The 16,757-nt window shown below is 35.7% G+C and overlaps 2 protein-coding genes across 2 annotated transcripts; one reads left to right on the top strand and one right to left on the bottom strand.

The window, feature by feature from the left end:
• Positions 1–3,474: 3,474 nt before the first annotated feature.
• On the bottom strand, positions 3,475–6,046 carry LOC120628083 (macrophage migration inhibitory factor-like). Its single transcript, XM_039896294.1, has 3 exons — positions 5,812–6,046; positions 5,330–5,502; positions 3,475–3,636 (listed from the first exon to the last, which is right to left on the bottom strand). Exons 1-3 carry the CDS (start codon positions 5,917–5,919, stop codon positions 3,558–3,560), a joined length of 360 nt encoding a protein of 119 aa, XP_039752228.1. The 5' UTR covers positions 5,920–6,046; the 3' UTR covers positions 3,475–3,557.
• Positions 6,047–6,347: 301 nt separating this feature from the next.
• Positions 6,348–16,155, top strand: LOC120628333 (protein Red). Its single transcript, XM_039896655.1, has 11 exons — positions 6,348–6,645; positions 7,713–7,910; positions 8,214–8,277; positions 8,657–8,731; positions 9,314–9,424; positions 9,669–9,733; positions 11,044–11,287; positions 12,170–12,317; positions 13,847–14,056; positions 14,962–15,128; positions 15,945–16,155. Exons 1-11 carry the CDS (start codon positions 6,497–6,499, stop codon positions 16,020–16,022), a joined length of 1,509 nt encoding a protein of 502 aa, XP_039752589.1. The 5' UTR covers positions 6,348–6,496; the 3' UTR covers positions 16,023–16,155.
• Positions 16,156–16,757: the final 602 nt, after the last annotated feature.

Genomic DNA, 16,757 nt, shown 5'->3' with positions numbered 1-16,757 from the left:
CAACACTGCACTCTATTATACTTTGGGTTATGTATGATTAAAATTAGCATAAAACCTTATAAACGATCTATTTTCTATTGCAAATTGTGTTGTATATTATAGAAATATAATAAAAGATAATTATTTATACTTTTAGCAAATCAAAAGTATTGTACTTACGAGTGGAACGACAAATCCGTAAATTTACGTTCACTATCACTTTTACATCCTAACACTGCACCGAACCATGTTTTCGCAGAAATTCTTCACGGAAGCTGGTTATTAACAATGTCAAATTAGTAAGGTCTGTATTTTTGTGCTCACAATCCGTTTATCTTGAATTTAATTAATAAAACGATGGCTAACTGTCATACTTGTTTCGCAAAGTGCTTTGCTAATCCATGAAAAAACCGGCACGCGGTATGAGACAAAAGACCCTATCGCTTTATCTCGTTTATTTACAAGACGTATACATAAGTTGTTCTCTTACTTGTGTGAATGCGACGGATGCTATCCATTTGTCTATTTACTTCTCTGTCTACGCTTAAAAACGATTTAGCCGCTCTTACAGCTTGCGTCATTTCTTTTGACCCAAATTTGTAAAGTAGACGTTGACATATCATTTCCGCTTCAAAATGATCTACTAAGACCCCATTCAGACCATACATAATTTAAGGGAAAACAATTAAGTATTTCTTAACAAGAAATAGTAGCCGATAATCGTTGAGGATTTTTTATTAATTTTGGCTTTTAATTTTAATGTAAATTGTTTTCTGGGAAACAAAATACAATCTTTATTTTTTAATTTATGGTAATAATTTTTACAATGTTGTAACCCAGAAATGCAACTTCATTCTGTTGAACCGAAGACCATAGTCCAATTGCCACGGCACTGCCGTATTCCGGACGCGTCTTACAGTAATTGCAACTGCAGATGCGTAATTTCGATTTGGTTTTCCGTTAGACTAGCGACTTTAGTTTTTTTCGTTCGGAATGTATACCTGCCAGTACGGATAGTTAAAGCGTTGGGAACGCACGACGATGGAGGACAACAATTTATTAGCAATTGCATTTCTGTTAAAAGTTAAGAAAAATAAACTTTGTCGGTATTGGCGCTTAATGGCCACCGAGTCTTTGGCTAGAGAGCAGAATTGCTCGCCGTTCAGGAGTTTCTTCTCCTCTACGGCGGCCTTCAGTCTATACAGTATTACCCCATCGTACACCTTTGCTAAGGTGTTGAGGAGGCTTATAGGGCGATAGCTAGAGGAAAGATCGTGGGGTTTGCCAGAATTGTGGATACCTATGACAATTATTGTTTCCTTCCACTTGTCAGGGAAATAGACCTGAGCCGTGCTTTTGACCTAGTAAATTATAATTTACTATAATCAAAGCAAAGTAAACTAAGGTAGCATCACATGTTATAAATCTTTTGAAATATTGGTACAAAAACTAAAAGAATAATGTTAAATGGGGTGCACCACTTTTCAACGAGTACAGGCTGAAACGTGGTGTGCGCCAAGGCGGATTGACGTCATCGGACCTTTTTAACAGTTATGTTATGCCTCAGAACCACTAAAATCGGTTGGCATGTTGGCGGTGTTTATGTAAACAATTTGAGCAATGCTGATGTCATGATACTTTAAGTACTAGTAATACGCTTTAAGTCTCGAACTTCAATAAAAAGTTACCAAAACCGAGACGATGGTTTTTAGGTTTGAAAAGGGTCCAGTCACTGTTCCTCCGACGTATATGAATGGTGTAGAAATCCGGATAGTGGCGACATTTAAGTATCTTGGGCATGCGTTGAAGAGTATGAATGACGACAAAGATTTCGAGCGCGCCAGAACTTGTACACATCTCTACTGTGGTGTAAATATACTAGACGTGCGTACAGTGCTATCAAGATCCAGTATAATGATGCTTACCACATTCTAATGACGTTACCGCGATTTTGTAGAGCTTCAAATATGTTCGCCATTGCAAGACTGCCAGACTTTTTTGCCTTCCACGTTCCAGAATAGCTAACTTTTGGGAACAATTACTTCGCTCCAATAATGCTTCTGAAGTTTGGTGTTTCTACAAAACAGATATTAAGCGTCTGGACATTTTCCATCCCAAGTGTTTAAGAGCAATAGTGCGTGTAAAGTAGCAGGATAAAATCACTAACTCTGAAATTCTGAGGAGATCGAGCATGGAAGGCATGGAACCTTTGATATTGAAAGGTCAACTCAGGATGACACAAGGCTACTAAGGCTAGGCAAAAGACACTTGTGTGTCGTGTGTTGTGACACGAGTGAATACATTGAGTGATACGCATTCGAATTTCCCCCAGAAAATTTCAGATGGTAACTCATGAAATAGATTTATGTATATTTATGTAGTGTATTTTTAAAATTTGTAAATAAAAAATGTTTTCACAAAGAAGAGGCGACCTTGTTATACAACTAAACAGCAAAAAATATTTTTTTTAAGGTCCCAAGTATAATGTGACCAAAATATCGTCGCAAAACAAAATCAGATCTATTTATTAATTACAGTTTTGAGCTAATAAACATAAAAATAATACAACCTAACTGAGAACCTCCTCATTTTTTGTAAGTCGGTTAAAATTGTATAAGATGCTTGACTAATATATATTTATGTACATAAAAAAAAATCAAAATAATAGTACTACTCCATTACTTCTAATTATTTCGATAATCGCTCGACATGGTCAAAAGCTGCGTTTTTTTTATAGAACTCCTCACAGTCGACGCTTCATAAGGTTCGACTGGCAGTGAAATAAAAAAAAAAATAAGCAAAAAATATCCGTAACGGTGATATTATAAGATTCAAATTGAAATGTTTGAAATTATTTACATGTACACTATAACTCGAGACACTTTTTTCGTAAATTTTGTGTAAAAAATACTATAATGATAATAGATGGTCAAATCACAAGGAAATGCTGCTACAAACTCGTTCGCCATGTTTATTGTTTGCCAATCCTGATTAAACCAACAAGCACGTGGACGCAGTGTAAGAAAAATTATGAGTAAATAAAATAAATTAAAATAGACATTATTTTTCATCACGTGAAGGTCATTGAGGCCTGTACTTATAAGAAAGGATCCAACGTCATTACGTTCTGAATCCATGCTAAAATATCGATACCTAGCATAACATCTGTTCGACGTAGGCACTACACACACGTAAAAACCTTTTCTGCCAAAGGCTAAAAACAGAACGTTCCACTACGGCATGGCACTACGACATAAAATGCTAAATTGTTCTGCGGATAAACGTCCTCTGGTAGCGCAGCGGAGCCTTTGACAAAATGCCGCACGGGCCAATACGCACAGCACAAAGGCGACTGTATGTCACCGAATAGACTTTACATGTAATTAGTTTAACAACATGTCATGTTATATATATATATATATAAATGTACTTCAAATTATATTAGAGAAGTCAAATAAACTTACTCAACTTTTAAATATCAATAAAACAAATAAATGTAATAAATTAAAATATCTAATCTATTTATTCTTACATAACTTCAGTATAAGTAAATACATAAATACGAATATGCTAATTATTTATCCAAAGATTGAATGGAAGGTAGTCCCCTTGAAGCCAACATTACCAGTTGGGTTATCTTGAAATGTAATGTACATCCTATAAACAGAAAAAGACAGGTAAGTATATAATAGGATAATATAGTACATCATTGAGGCCTCCTATTCAGGGGACTAGACTGTTACGTAAATCCATCATATGTAGGTATAATGCATATGTGATGTCATTAATGATGATTTATTCACTTGTAAAACTGAAACTACACACTGTATATTAAATATATTTTGAAAAATTTTCCCTCACCTAAAACTTAAAGACAACATTACATGCAAATATGCCAATTAAATGAGGGTGTACTCTCATAAGATTTTTTTTGTTGTTTTATACTCTAATGATGTTGCATGCCATATTTGGTGATGATTCGCGATCATTTGCAGACCTGTGTGATAGGGAATGAAAAGTATAGAGGTAAAACTGTAGTTCTAAGTTCCTGTATTGGTCATTTGCCATTGTCAATTTTTCGACAGTTTAAATTGATAATTAATAATTATGAGATTGGAAATTCCATAGGTAGGTATATTATTCCCACAAAATTTGCATCACTATTTTTTTGTATCTGGACTTAAACTCCACGTAAGGCTGCCGGGATGCAGAAATTTTAATTTGTAAGTTTTTTTTTTTTTTTTTTAGTTTAGTTTTTAATTATTATATTTATATTATAGTGTAGTGCATAGTGATGGGTCATATATACCAAATAAATAAATAAATAAATTATTCTTTGCTTAGTATATAAAAGAATATAGCTTGTTATATAGTTTGTTTGTAAGTATGTCCAGAACTAACAGTCTGATTGATAAAATCGTTGCACTGGGTGGTGAAGTATTTACATAGATGTAGACTATATTTTAATATGTGTGACTCGTAGTTGAAGCTGGTGAAACAGCAAGGCACAGCTTGTCACAAATCTATCAAAATACGATTATGCCAGCAAAGTAAAATATAAGTAATTATATAACAAACAAAAATTAATAAACAGGTTTGAATTTATTTTGTAAATAATATTTTTATTTTTCTGCCTATTTATAGTCATTGTTAATAGTGGTCTCTCAAGGTACAGGAGTGGACACTGGACATAGTAATTTCTAAAGAGAAGACCCAATTGCGCCCAAATCAGGAATCGAACCTAGGATCTTGTGATCCATAGATGCTAGCCAAACATTACAAAAACAAGACATTTAAAGAAATTATGTTTGTTTGGATGCAGAATTAATGATGAAGTATTAGATTAATAAGATATTAATAGGTTTTTATCAATAAAATGACAGACCAAATCAATCAATGTAGCAATTTAGTTTTACTTTATTATAATATTATTTATAACATCTATCACATACTCTGCTAGGAATTGTAGAGTTTATCAGGTAATGGGAGTCATGTATTTAGTATGATGTAATCAGTGCAAGATGTTTTCATAACATTGTGTTTCAGGGACTGCTTTGTAAATGTGTGTTTATATTTAAATGTGATAACAAGCTCTCCTAATGGTAGAATAAATAGCTTATATCAGTTTTTATTCCTGATAAATTTACACCGAGAAAAGATAGGTACTTAATTTTTTAATTATAATAACCATAACGCTTACCAGTCCATTAATCTGTGGTACCTATAGTACTTTAAGAAATGATGATTTCATACAGACAGTCTTTGCTGTTGACTTTATACTTCTTATCATAAATAATCTCATTATGAAATCTAAGATATTTTATATTAAATAAGAAATCAAACTTTTTACCTATCTTGTGCTACACCTAATTCTTTTTCCACAAGGTCGAAAAGAACTTTTGAATGCTTCTTGTTCTGCTCAACTCCAAGTGCACCAATCGACATAAGATTTGCAATAGCACAAGGTTCAGTAGTTCCACCAAAACTCATTGGTATATCTGGGATTACAGATACCACACAGTACTGGAAATTATCAATAAATTATTAATTTGAACAACTTGCAAATTTCCAACTAGCAAATTTTTTGTTTGGAATTTGTTTACCACAGTTTCGGTGTTATTTCTAGACATGATTAAAAGTGGTTTTAAACTTTTTATTGTTTTTGCTCTCGAATTGGTTTCATTTAGAATGTCCTTTAGGTACATGGTGAAGTACCTAACTTTCATATTATGTTTGTGTCAAGAAAGTTGCACAATATAAGTAGCTAAATAAAAAAAGATTTCATATCTTAGAGTTTAAATGTTCTAAAAACAGACGTAATAAGTTTTATACCTGTTCTGGTTTCCCTAGTGCTTTGGCCAACACCGGTACAGCTTTAGTAACAAAATCATTAGGAATCTTTGATTTTGGTACATTCGTTTCAATCCTAAAATGAGGCATTTCGTCCAATTTTTTTTCTTTCTTTATTATATCAACTGGTAGTTTCAACTATTTAGCTGATAGTCTATACTCGAATTAGGTACTCGATAGGTTTGGCCGCCTCGGCTGAAGCACTGATAAAATGTGACAGATAATGATTAGCACTTATAAAAAAAAAAAATCACACCTAGGTATGAATTTATTGTTTTGTGATTAGTAGGCCGAACTTGAAATTTCAAGTCTCAAGACCACAAATATTATTATATTATAGTTCCTGAGAATATAACGAAATCAACGCAAAAATAAAACGTAACATATCTTATTATGTTCTATAGACAATAATTTCCAAACTCACTTTTGATATGAATAGTATGTTGAAAAAATAAAGTTCTTCAATACAGTTTATTAATCTATGGTTAATACTTCATTTGTAGTTAATCTGCGTTCATTTGTGTACCTTCAATTCGTACTGTCTGATTCTATAAATTAAATTTTAATTTTATCTTTAAAATGCGGTGAATTGCTTTACCACTTTACGTTGTAATTATCTTATTCTGTATTGAACTTTTATTTTAGAGAGAAACCAAAAGCTATAAAAATGGATGAAAATAGAAGTGTTGAGGACACGCCAGCGTCTCAGCGACTTACAAATGACGACTTCAGGAAGCTGTTGATGACTCCTCGGGCCACCCCGGCTGGGGGAGCCCACCCCGCTGGCTCCGTACGAGAAGCTATGGCCAATGCAGGGTTAATAGATTCCGTAATTACATAGCACGATAATCATCGATTCAATCGATCTGTGGGACATGGACCTTTTAAAATAATTTATACTCTCCACGGGCTAGCGGCCCGTGTTCAGTGACTCTGCGTCTCGGCTGATTTCTTCGGCCCACCTAGTGAAGGATCTGCCTCTAATATTTTAGATCAGCACCTAGGAACCCCAACATGACCTGTCCCTTACTGGATGCTTCCTCCATTTGCCACTTCAGCACAACTCGATTAGCCTGTCCTGTCTCTTCCAGTTTTTACTATGCTTTAAATACTCCAAGCCTAGCAATATTGTTATGATTTTAAAAATACACAACAATGCACACAATGATACTGGTTTGTGTATATGGGACTAATTTGGTTAAACTCATTTGTATTTTAAGATAATGAGTCAAGTTTAGAGTGTAATACAATAATTGGATTAAATTAATCCAATTGTTAAAATATCACAGCATCATGTATTGCAACACTTTAGTTCCAGAGCTCATAGGTTTCTACCAATATTGAAATATATACGTTTAATATTGGCAAGTATGCTGAATATGAAAAGAGGGTTATCCTTTTCCTCATCAAATATTGTGAAAAGGAAATAAAAACTTTAAGACCTTTTAGAGCTTAGATATATGTGTACAACATAGTTAGCATCATTGTCAAGTTGACATTAACTCAATTTTATTTTTAATCTCCATGACTCAGAAAAGAGCTGTTCTACTTTCTGCTAGCCCAAGTTTTTTTTATAATAATAATGTATAAGAAGCTTCCACTTGGATGTTGGATCAAGGATTGGATACAGAAGGCAGTATTCCTTGTAATGGATTTCTTAAATCACAAATATATGGTGCATATTGTTAGGAAGTTCCTCACTCTTCCTCCTTAACCAACTATTGCTTCGGTACTTAAAAGCCCTGCAAGTGTAAAAGTATTTTTTTTTTTTGTATAGATTAATATGTTAAACATTGTACATTTTTAGTGTATAATATAATTTATAATACTTAGTAATAAAAAAAAGGTAAATAAATATATTATATATATTTTCTATATTCCAGTTCTATGCCTCCACCAACAGAGAACAAAAGTGAGCTTCGTCGCAAAAAAAAGTCCTACTATGCTGCATTAAAAAAACAGGAAGACACCAAACTTGCAGAACTGGCTGAAAAGTATAGAGACAGGGCACGGGAGAGAAGAGATGGAGTCAACGATATAACTTCAGCAGATCCAACGAGTAACACCAGTAGTGCTTACAGGTAAAAATAAATAAGCGACACTTTGTTGTTGTTTCCAATGGACTGCAGCTGATAATCAACATAAAGTCTGTAATTGCAACCTTTTTATGTTACCCATTGCAGGCATCTATGTTTCAAATCCACTATGTGAAGAGTTCCATCTTTTTCTAGATTATTACGAATTACATACACATGTATAGAATTAGAATAGAATATTAATGATAATTAAAAACCACATATTCTCTATTTTAAATTCTCAACTGCTGAACTGCAGGGTTTAAAGTTTCTTGTTTTTGTTTAAAGTAATTATGTGTTTTATTTTAGAGCTGTGGCTCCAGATCTTAAATCAGGAATAGATGCTAAAGAAAGGAGGCGCCAGATGATTCAGGTATAATCAAATTTGAAGAACATACATACATTATGTTACTAATTTTAGGAAGAATCTACTTAAAAATATCTTATTTTTGCTGAAATTAAAGGTCTTCTTAATATAAATTTTGTTTCAAAGTTTGAGCAGTACAAATTTATGTTTATGTGAACATTGTCATTTGGCATTTTACCTATCATGGCGGATTGCTAGATATTAAACAGAACAAGAACACCAATAAAAATATGTCTTCATAACACATGAATAATTGTATCATAAGATAAACACAGTATTTTAGCGATTCTGTGTTACAGTCATCATGCCTATTCCAGCAAGTTAAATGCTAGTTAAAAGTTTCTTGACATTATTGTTTTCATTGAAACTTTTTTTTTCATTTCAGGAATCCAAATACCTTGGTGGTGACATGGAACATACTCACTTAGTGAAAGGTCTTGATTATGCTTTGTTACAAAAGGTAAGCAAAGGCATTAATTGTTAGAAAATTTGGTTGACACTGGAAGAAGGTTCTCTATGTTATTTCTGTCATGATCATGAAAATGGTGGCTTTTTGACATTTTTTAAAACTAATTTTCAGACTAATTTCATGATTTTAGATGTCTAAATGTAATGTTGCCAGGGGAATTTTAAAAATCTGAATGTAACCCTACTGTGCATTCATAATTATTTTACCTTATGCTACAAGGTTGGCGCCATTTAATAAAAATTCCAAAAATTCAAAATTAATTTATTTCAAGTAGGTCCAGTTTTTGAGCACTTTTGAAATGTCAAGTCAGTCTGTTTGTAGTGACTCTACCACCAGTTCGGAAGCTAGATTCACCGAGAAGAGCCGGCAAGAAACTCAGTAGATTGCTCTTTTTCAACATCATTTTATAGCTTAACAATCTTTAGAATTTTACTAACTTGTAAGAGATGAAAGCATAGTGGCCTGCTTCCAAGCAGCCTTGTTGTTAATGAATCATGACAAGTCTACTATACTAAAATAGCTGTAAACAGACTGTGGAAACCGTTATATAACTAAAATAAACACAAAATGTAGGTTCGTTCAGAGATACAAACCCGTGAACAAGAGCAGGAGGCAGAAATGGAAAGGCTTGTGTCAGAGCCGGTGGAGGAACCTATTGATGAAAAGAAAGAAGCACCACCCTTGGTAAGTTAGCATTCATTACACTATTAACATTACTAAAGTCCATGCAGTCCAAGAAGCAACCTTTATTTTTATTTTGGTTCCTGAGAATGAATGGACATGTAAAGTTAAAAATTATTAAAAAAATATTGAGTTATTAAAATTTTCAGTGTTAATAATTTACTTAATTAAGTCTTAATGTAAGGCTTTGGAATTAAAATATTTGAAACCTTAATTATTAGTAACAAGAATATATTTTATTTTGCAGGAAGAAGAAATAGAATTTAAAATACCAACAGCGAGAGTCATTTATAATTTAATTATGGAACAAAAGTAAGTAGACATGTGGATCGCTCGCGTATCAAAAAACCGGAAATGATGTCTAGTACGCTTGCCCCAAGTTTAAATTAAAAAAATTAATCTATAGTCGTAAAAATATAATAGGCCCGTTTTGACATTTGTGCAAGACCATAGAATGTAACTTGGAATGAAACTGAAAGAAACAATAAAATAAAAATCAATTACATACAGTGTTTTAAAAAATACGTAAATTTTTTTGCGACGTTAAATAATATGAAAGAATATATCGCGAGTATTCTTTTTGCGCTTAATTTATCGTAGCATGCAATTTATAATTGTTGCGAAACGTTCCGAAAACAGTTACGTTCTTAGTCTTTTTTTTTTTTATACTAGAGCTGTAACCATTTTTTTACTGAATATCGAAATTAAATATTGTGTAGTAATCTTTACTGCAAAGAATGAGCTTGGTTCTCAAAATGTGTTCTAAATAATGAGTCTGGGTTGATGTATCTGACCAAACGGCACATGACTGAAGCGTCCCCGCGCGCACTGCGCAGTTTTTCGTTCCTCATCTTGTAAAGTTGACTGTGCGCTCGTTTAAGTTTGATATATATTGTTTACTATTACGTTAACTATGGCTCTTCTATTTTGGACATTAATTTAAACATAGTGATTTGACTCGATTTTTGTGTTTGTTGTTATATAGTACTAACTCTGTTTCAAAATGTTGAAAAGTGGACGTATAATCAACAGCCAGTCACGCGTATTGGTTGTGAAGTTAAAGGAATACTTTGAACGAACGAACACTTTACAATACATAATAATATCAATCAAGTACTGATAAAAACTTGAATTGATTTATCGTGAGTATCGAGTCCCGAGTCTTATGGTTCATAACTAGTTACGTCGCGATGACAAATGTCAAAACGGGCCTATTACATTTTTACGACTATAGTAGCTATTGATTGAGAGGTGGCTATCATAATGAAACCCAATGGTTTCATTATAATAGCCACCTGCCTCGTAACCTGTGGTGTCGACTGAACTGGCTAAGAACAGGGTATGGACGCTGCAACTATCTTTTACATAAGTGGGGTTGGAAACCTTCTCATTCATGTGCCTGTGGCGAAGAAGATCAGACGACGGAGCGTATAATCCAGCGCTGCCCCATCTTTTCATACCAGGGATTGCCCAACAACCTTTTTGATCTCCCTCTCTCTCCCTGCTCCGACCGTCACATAATCTGGACATTGACTTGTAACTTATGAATTTCTAGATAATATCAATAATTTAAACCCCTAATTTGTAGAAAATGCCATAATACCTCAAAATTTTGGTTTTAGATCCAAAAAAGTGATGCGGAATGAACTGTTCGCGCCGGGGCGTATGGCCTACGTTGTGGAATTAGACGAAGAGGGCACCATAGACAGTGACATACCGACGACTTTGACGAGGAGCAAGGCGGACGTACCAGAGGCGGACGAGCGCAGTTCGGCGTCCACCGCTAACGACGTCGTGTTGGAGAAGTTATCTCAGATATTCTCATACCTGAGGCACGGCAGACATCGCAAGCTGAAGAAAGCCAAGGTTAGTTGTATAAGCAGGCACCGTTTACAGTAGTATACTGACGACTTTGACGAGGAGCAAGGCGGACGTGTCCGGGGTTTACGACGTTTACACCCTGACGAGGTTGACAAGGAGTAAGGATTATGTGATCGATATCTCCGTCCACCGCCAACGACGTCGACAAGTTGGCATAATTTTCTCATATCTTTATTTATAGTTATATTTATATTCAAATAAGTAAACTGTAAACCCTGATTTTCTACCAAATTCTATCATTTGATGCCAACGTTCTCTTATACCCATCGTGTGCTGAAAAAAGTAGTACATAATCCGCAGATTGAGCATGCGGATTATGCACAACTGTATATTATGGACAAAGCATAATCCGCATCCCGCGCGATTTCGCGTCTCATCCTAAGAGATAAACAAGAGCGCACCTTAGACAGTGGTAACCCGAAGACGTAGACTAGAAGCAAGGCCGACATGCTTTACACGCACTTATAGTGAACATTTACACGCATCCCCCAACAGCGGTTTACGGAAAAAACATCAATGTGTTGTGTGTAAAACCTGACCAGGGAAACATCGCCATATTGCGGACAAAAGTATTTTTTTTAAAGCAATTCATTTGACATAGTAAGCATATAGAAGGATTCCAATTTATACTTAGTCAAATGCGTTGCAAATGCAAATGTGGCTTTCCCAGAACAGGCTTATTATTTTCAAGGTCACAAATTTTGTGCGCGGGCGGCGAGAAATCGCCACCGATTAGCAAAAGATTACGGCGACAGGTGTTGATAGCGTTGTTTTCGTCAATTATGGAAGAACACTCTTTGAAACACTCGCCTTAACTTGTCATTTCCGTTATGAGCAGCGGCTTAGTTGACTGTAGAATTTTTGCAGGATAAAACTGCGGAGAAAGGTCGTAACGACGACTCTATATATGGCGACATCGGGGATTACGTCGCGGGGGACAGGCGAGGCGAAAGACGCGAAGACCGTCCTAGGACTGGCTACTTCGATAAGCCCCTGGAGACTGAAAAGGAAGAAGGTAGGTGGCAGGTTTTGTACCTCGAAACTTTCCAGAGGGCCAAGTGTGAGATTTTCTAAAACCTACGTTTACTTATTCGATTGCGTGAAAATTACCTACGATTTATACAACGTGTAAATGAAAACCGTTATAATACTTGAGAGGCTTTAGAGGTACAGTTTTTACTGTCTCTGAAAGTTATCGGTGAAACCGAAACGCTAATAGTTTTTCAGTAAGCCACTGCCATAGTTATTAATGGATGAAATCAGATACACACATGCAAAAGTAAAATTAAGTGACTCCTGTCACTTTATTAAATACGCGGCGCGTAGCGTAGCTATACACGTGTCGCTCTTTTATTTACAATAGGGTTGTCATAAGTAAACACTTGGAATGTTTTGAATTAGTTTGTATGGAAAAATAATTATGCTTCTTTTTTATACATATTTTTACAGGGCCATTCCTTAGGAAATATACATATGCAACCTTCAACAGTTTTCCGTAATTCCGTTACATGTTGTATATTATCGAAAGAGTGTCATCTAGTGACAGCACGGTTTCCCATTATTGTAAATCTAGTTAAATACTGGAAAACCGTGCTGTCACCGGCGGTTCTCTGTTGATTCTTTGTGAAAAAATATGCGACCAAGGAAATAAAACCTATTAGATATGATGGTGATGCAAATGAACCATCTCCTAGTAATCTTATTTTAAGAATAGCTGTTACCCGACTGCTTTATTACGGGTTTTTAATAATCCCGCTTTAACCATTTATTTTACCAGGATAATAATGTATCAAAGACAAAGTCAAATATTTCTTTATTCAAATGGGCAAATATGGTACTTTTGATGCGTATTACTTTTGATGCGTATATTTTACATTACATGTACATTACATGTAAAATATAAGAGAGTTGATGGCGATAACTAAATTCGTCAACTTAAAACTAAAGCTACGAGGGTTCCAAACGCGCCCTGGTCTAAGAAGAAGCCCACAAAAAACTTGGCCGGTTGTTATTTTTTGTTATCACCATCTCAAATTGTCACTTAAAACTGTTAAAGTAGCAACCTGATCAGAGCAATAATTTACACCCAAGCATCCTTTGGCCGACTCTAGGATAATGCAAACTATTTTAATGCATAATTCCGCCACGATGTAACTTACGGTCGAACCATCTCATAGGTAATAATTGCTATTATTTTTTATTAACTACTATCAACTTTGATGATGATTAGATTTAAACACATTTATTGCAGCAAGTTTATTGTACAATTGATGAATTTCCTAATGACAAGGGTGCTCGGAAGCATCCGGCTCCGCTTTCATCTCTCACAAGATAGAAAAATGAATGTTAAAATGTAAAATGTAAATTGTTGATGTTGGAAAGGAGCAACTGCTGAGTTTCTTGCCGGCTTCTTCTCGGTAGAAGCTGCCTTCCCAACCGGTGGTAGAGTCACTGTAAACAGACAGACTTGACGTTTCAAAAGTGCTTATATTAGGCCTGCTTGAAATGAATGAATTTTGAATTTGATTCTATGTATTTGCTTAGGCCCCGGGCCCCTGCCTCGTCGTCAAGTACCAGCGAACCCGGAGGAGCGCGATAAAAGAAGCGCGGCGCTGCTCTCGCGGCTCGCAGCGGAGCCCGAGGGCTACGCGGAGTGCTATCCCGGCCTGCGCGAGATGGACGATGCGATCGACGACTCCGATGACGAAGTTGATTATACAAAGATGGACGCCGGCAATAAGAAGGGACCGATAGGTAAGTTGGTTTGAAAATCCGAAATCTTCTTATAGCTGGTTGAATTTTGTATTGCTTTTCTCTTTCTCCAATACAGTGGTAAACAGCTTAGGGGCGATAACATCTCCCTGTCGCACTCCTCGCTGCAGTAGAAATGACTAATTTTGAAAAACTGCCCTATGATGTTCGGAAGTATCTACAATATCAAACGTTATTTTGCAGAATTTAAAGGTTTTCTTTTTTGTGAAGCGGTGATAGCCCAGTGTCTAGAACTTCGGCTTCACTTTCGGGGGCCGAGTTCGAATCCCAACACGCACGCACCTTTTCTAAGTTATGTGCGTTTTATGTAATTAAAATATCACTTCCTTCAACGGTGAAGGACAACGTCGTGAGGGAACCCGCATGCCTGAGAGTGCTCCATAATGTTGTCAAAGGCGCGTGGAGTCCACCAATCCGCACTGGGCCAGCGTGGTGGACTAAGGCCTAAAGCCTTCTCATTGTAAGGAGACCCGAAAAACGATTTCCCGCGAAAACGCTTGCCGGCGCCGGCCGCACTCGTGACGTCATAGGCAAGCTATCTGCCTTGTCCCATAGTGAAAGGTAAGTATTTTTTTTAAACAAAGATGATGATGACGATCGACTGGCGCAGTGGACAGCGATTCTTCTTTCGGAGTCCATGGCCGTGGATTCGATTCCCACAACTGGAACATGTTTGTGTGATGAACATGAATGTTTTTTAGTGTCTGGGTGTTAATCTGTATGTTTTAAGTATTTATGTATTATATTCATAAAAATATTCATCAGTCATCTTAGTACCCATATAACACAAGCTACGCTTACTTTGCGGCTAGATGGTCATGTGTGTATTGTCGTAGTATATTTATTACTTATTTATTTATAAATATGATGGTTCGTTATTTACATAGGTAGGTGGGACTTCGACACGCAGGAGGAATATTCTGCTTATATGAGCAGCAAAGAGGCGCTACCAAAGGCCGCATTCCAGTATGGAGTTAAGACGCAGGACGGACGCAAGACAAGGAAGACCAAGGATAAGAGCGAGAAAGCCGAACTTGACAGGGAATGGCAACAGGTAATCAGGCTTATTGAACCTACATTTCATTAGATGCAGTAGGCAATTAGGTAGTTCAAAGTTAAATTGTACTTACTGGCGTGACACTGACACTGACAGTATAAAGTGCAGCTCTCTACCTCCCCCTATTTAGTATCTTTTTTTCCCCCCTCTACAAAGTAAGTTAGTTTTGTTACAGCCTAAGTTGGTGGCGGGCTAACCTGTTAGGAAGTCTGGCAGTTATATTAAAGCCATCGGTCCGGAACGTTAAATTGCCTAGCGGCACGTCTTTGTCGGTAGGGTGGTAACTAGCCACGACCGAAGTCTCCCACCAGGCCAGACCAGAGTAAATTTCTTAAATTATAAATTCCCAACTTACCCTAGCCAGGAATCCAATCCTGGACCTCAGATTTAAAACCACAGCGCTCACCGCTGCGACAGGAAGCTCTTCAAATTCCTTATTTATTGGTTAGATCCTTATCCTTATCCTCAGGAGATTTTGACTTTACAGTTATGCATTTTAAAGTCAACATCTCCTGAGGATGCTCCGGTTTCGGAGCGAAACGTGCGTAGAGGGTACATTGCCGAGGATCTGTTTGGTGTGGAGTATACGGATTGAAGTAATTATAAATTACACCATACAGATTCTGCTGCCGTTCGCGGAGCAGAACTTATGAAAATTAAGCAAATTATGCTTAATTTTCATAAATTCTTAATTTACCAATCAAAATCGTCGTAAGAGAATCCAAGGGCAAAAAAATGTGTCTGTTATATTTATCATACAATTTCTTAGTTTAGTTAACATCAAAAGATAACTGCTTATATCATTTGTTACAGATTCAAAATATAATACAAAAACGTAAAGCCCCGCAGTTCACTGGTGATGAGAGCAGTTTCAAAACTCCACGCTATTAAACTGGGACCAAACGAAGTACTACTAAGTATTTACTATGAAAAAATATTAAACCTTAGCTTAAGATTTGTAAACGTGTTCATATTGTCTATTTGTAAATAGTGCACCGTTCGGAAATAAATAATTCCTTTTGTACACCATTTATTTCTTTGATAAACCCTTTGCATCTTATAAAACTACGTGGTATGACGCCGTAATACTAATGCAGATTCCAATTCAAATATTATCTATTCATGTGGGTCTATCACAGGCACTTATGAAGCGTTCATACATATATAACTTCGTTCGCCAACTTTAATCTAAAGCTACGTGGGTCTGGTCTAAGAAAAGCCCACAACAAACTTGCCGGGTAATTTGTTTTTTGTTATAGCCATTTAACAGTCAATTAATATTTAGCTATGAAGTTTGAGCAATTTACACCAATGCTTTTTTGTACTTTAAATAATCCTTAATATAATAATAGGATTTTTCCATAAGCTTACGTTTAATACAACTTACTAATTACGAAATAATATTTATTTCGTAATTCTGTTACACGTTGTATCGTAGGAAGGAAGAAAGGATGCATAAGTATATTTCATAACGAATCACCCTGTAAAAATGTTAAATCAAAAAGAGCATATTAATTTTTCTATTCAAACCCATCCAAAACATTCTAAATGTTAAGTTATGACAGCCCAATTGAAGATTAAATACTGACACGCGCATAGTACCTATTAGCTACTAGTTAGTGACAA

The sequence above is a fragment of the Pararge aegeria genome, chromosome 12, assembly GCF_905163445.1.
Source record: "Pararge aegeria chromosome 12, ilParAegt1.1, whole genome shotgun sequence".
Taxonomy (NCBI): Eukaryota; Metazoa; Arthropoda; class Insecta; order Lepidoptera; family Nymphalidae; genus Pararge; species Pararge aegeria.
The sequence above is the reverse complement of the archived record's forward strand: the minus strand, read 5'-3'. Positions and strand labels throughout refer to the sequence as shown.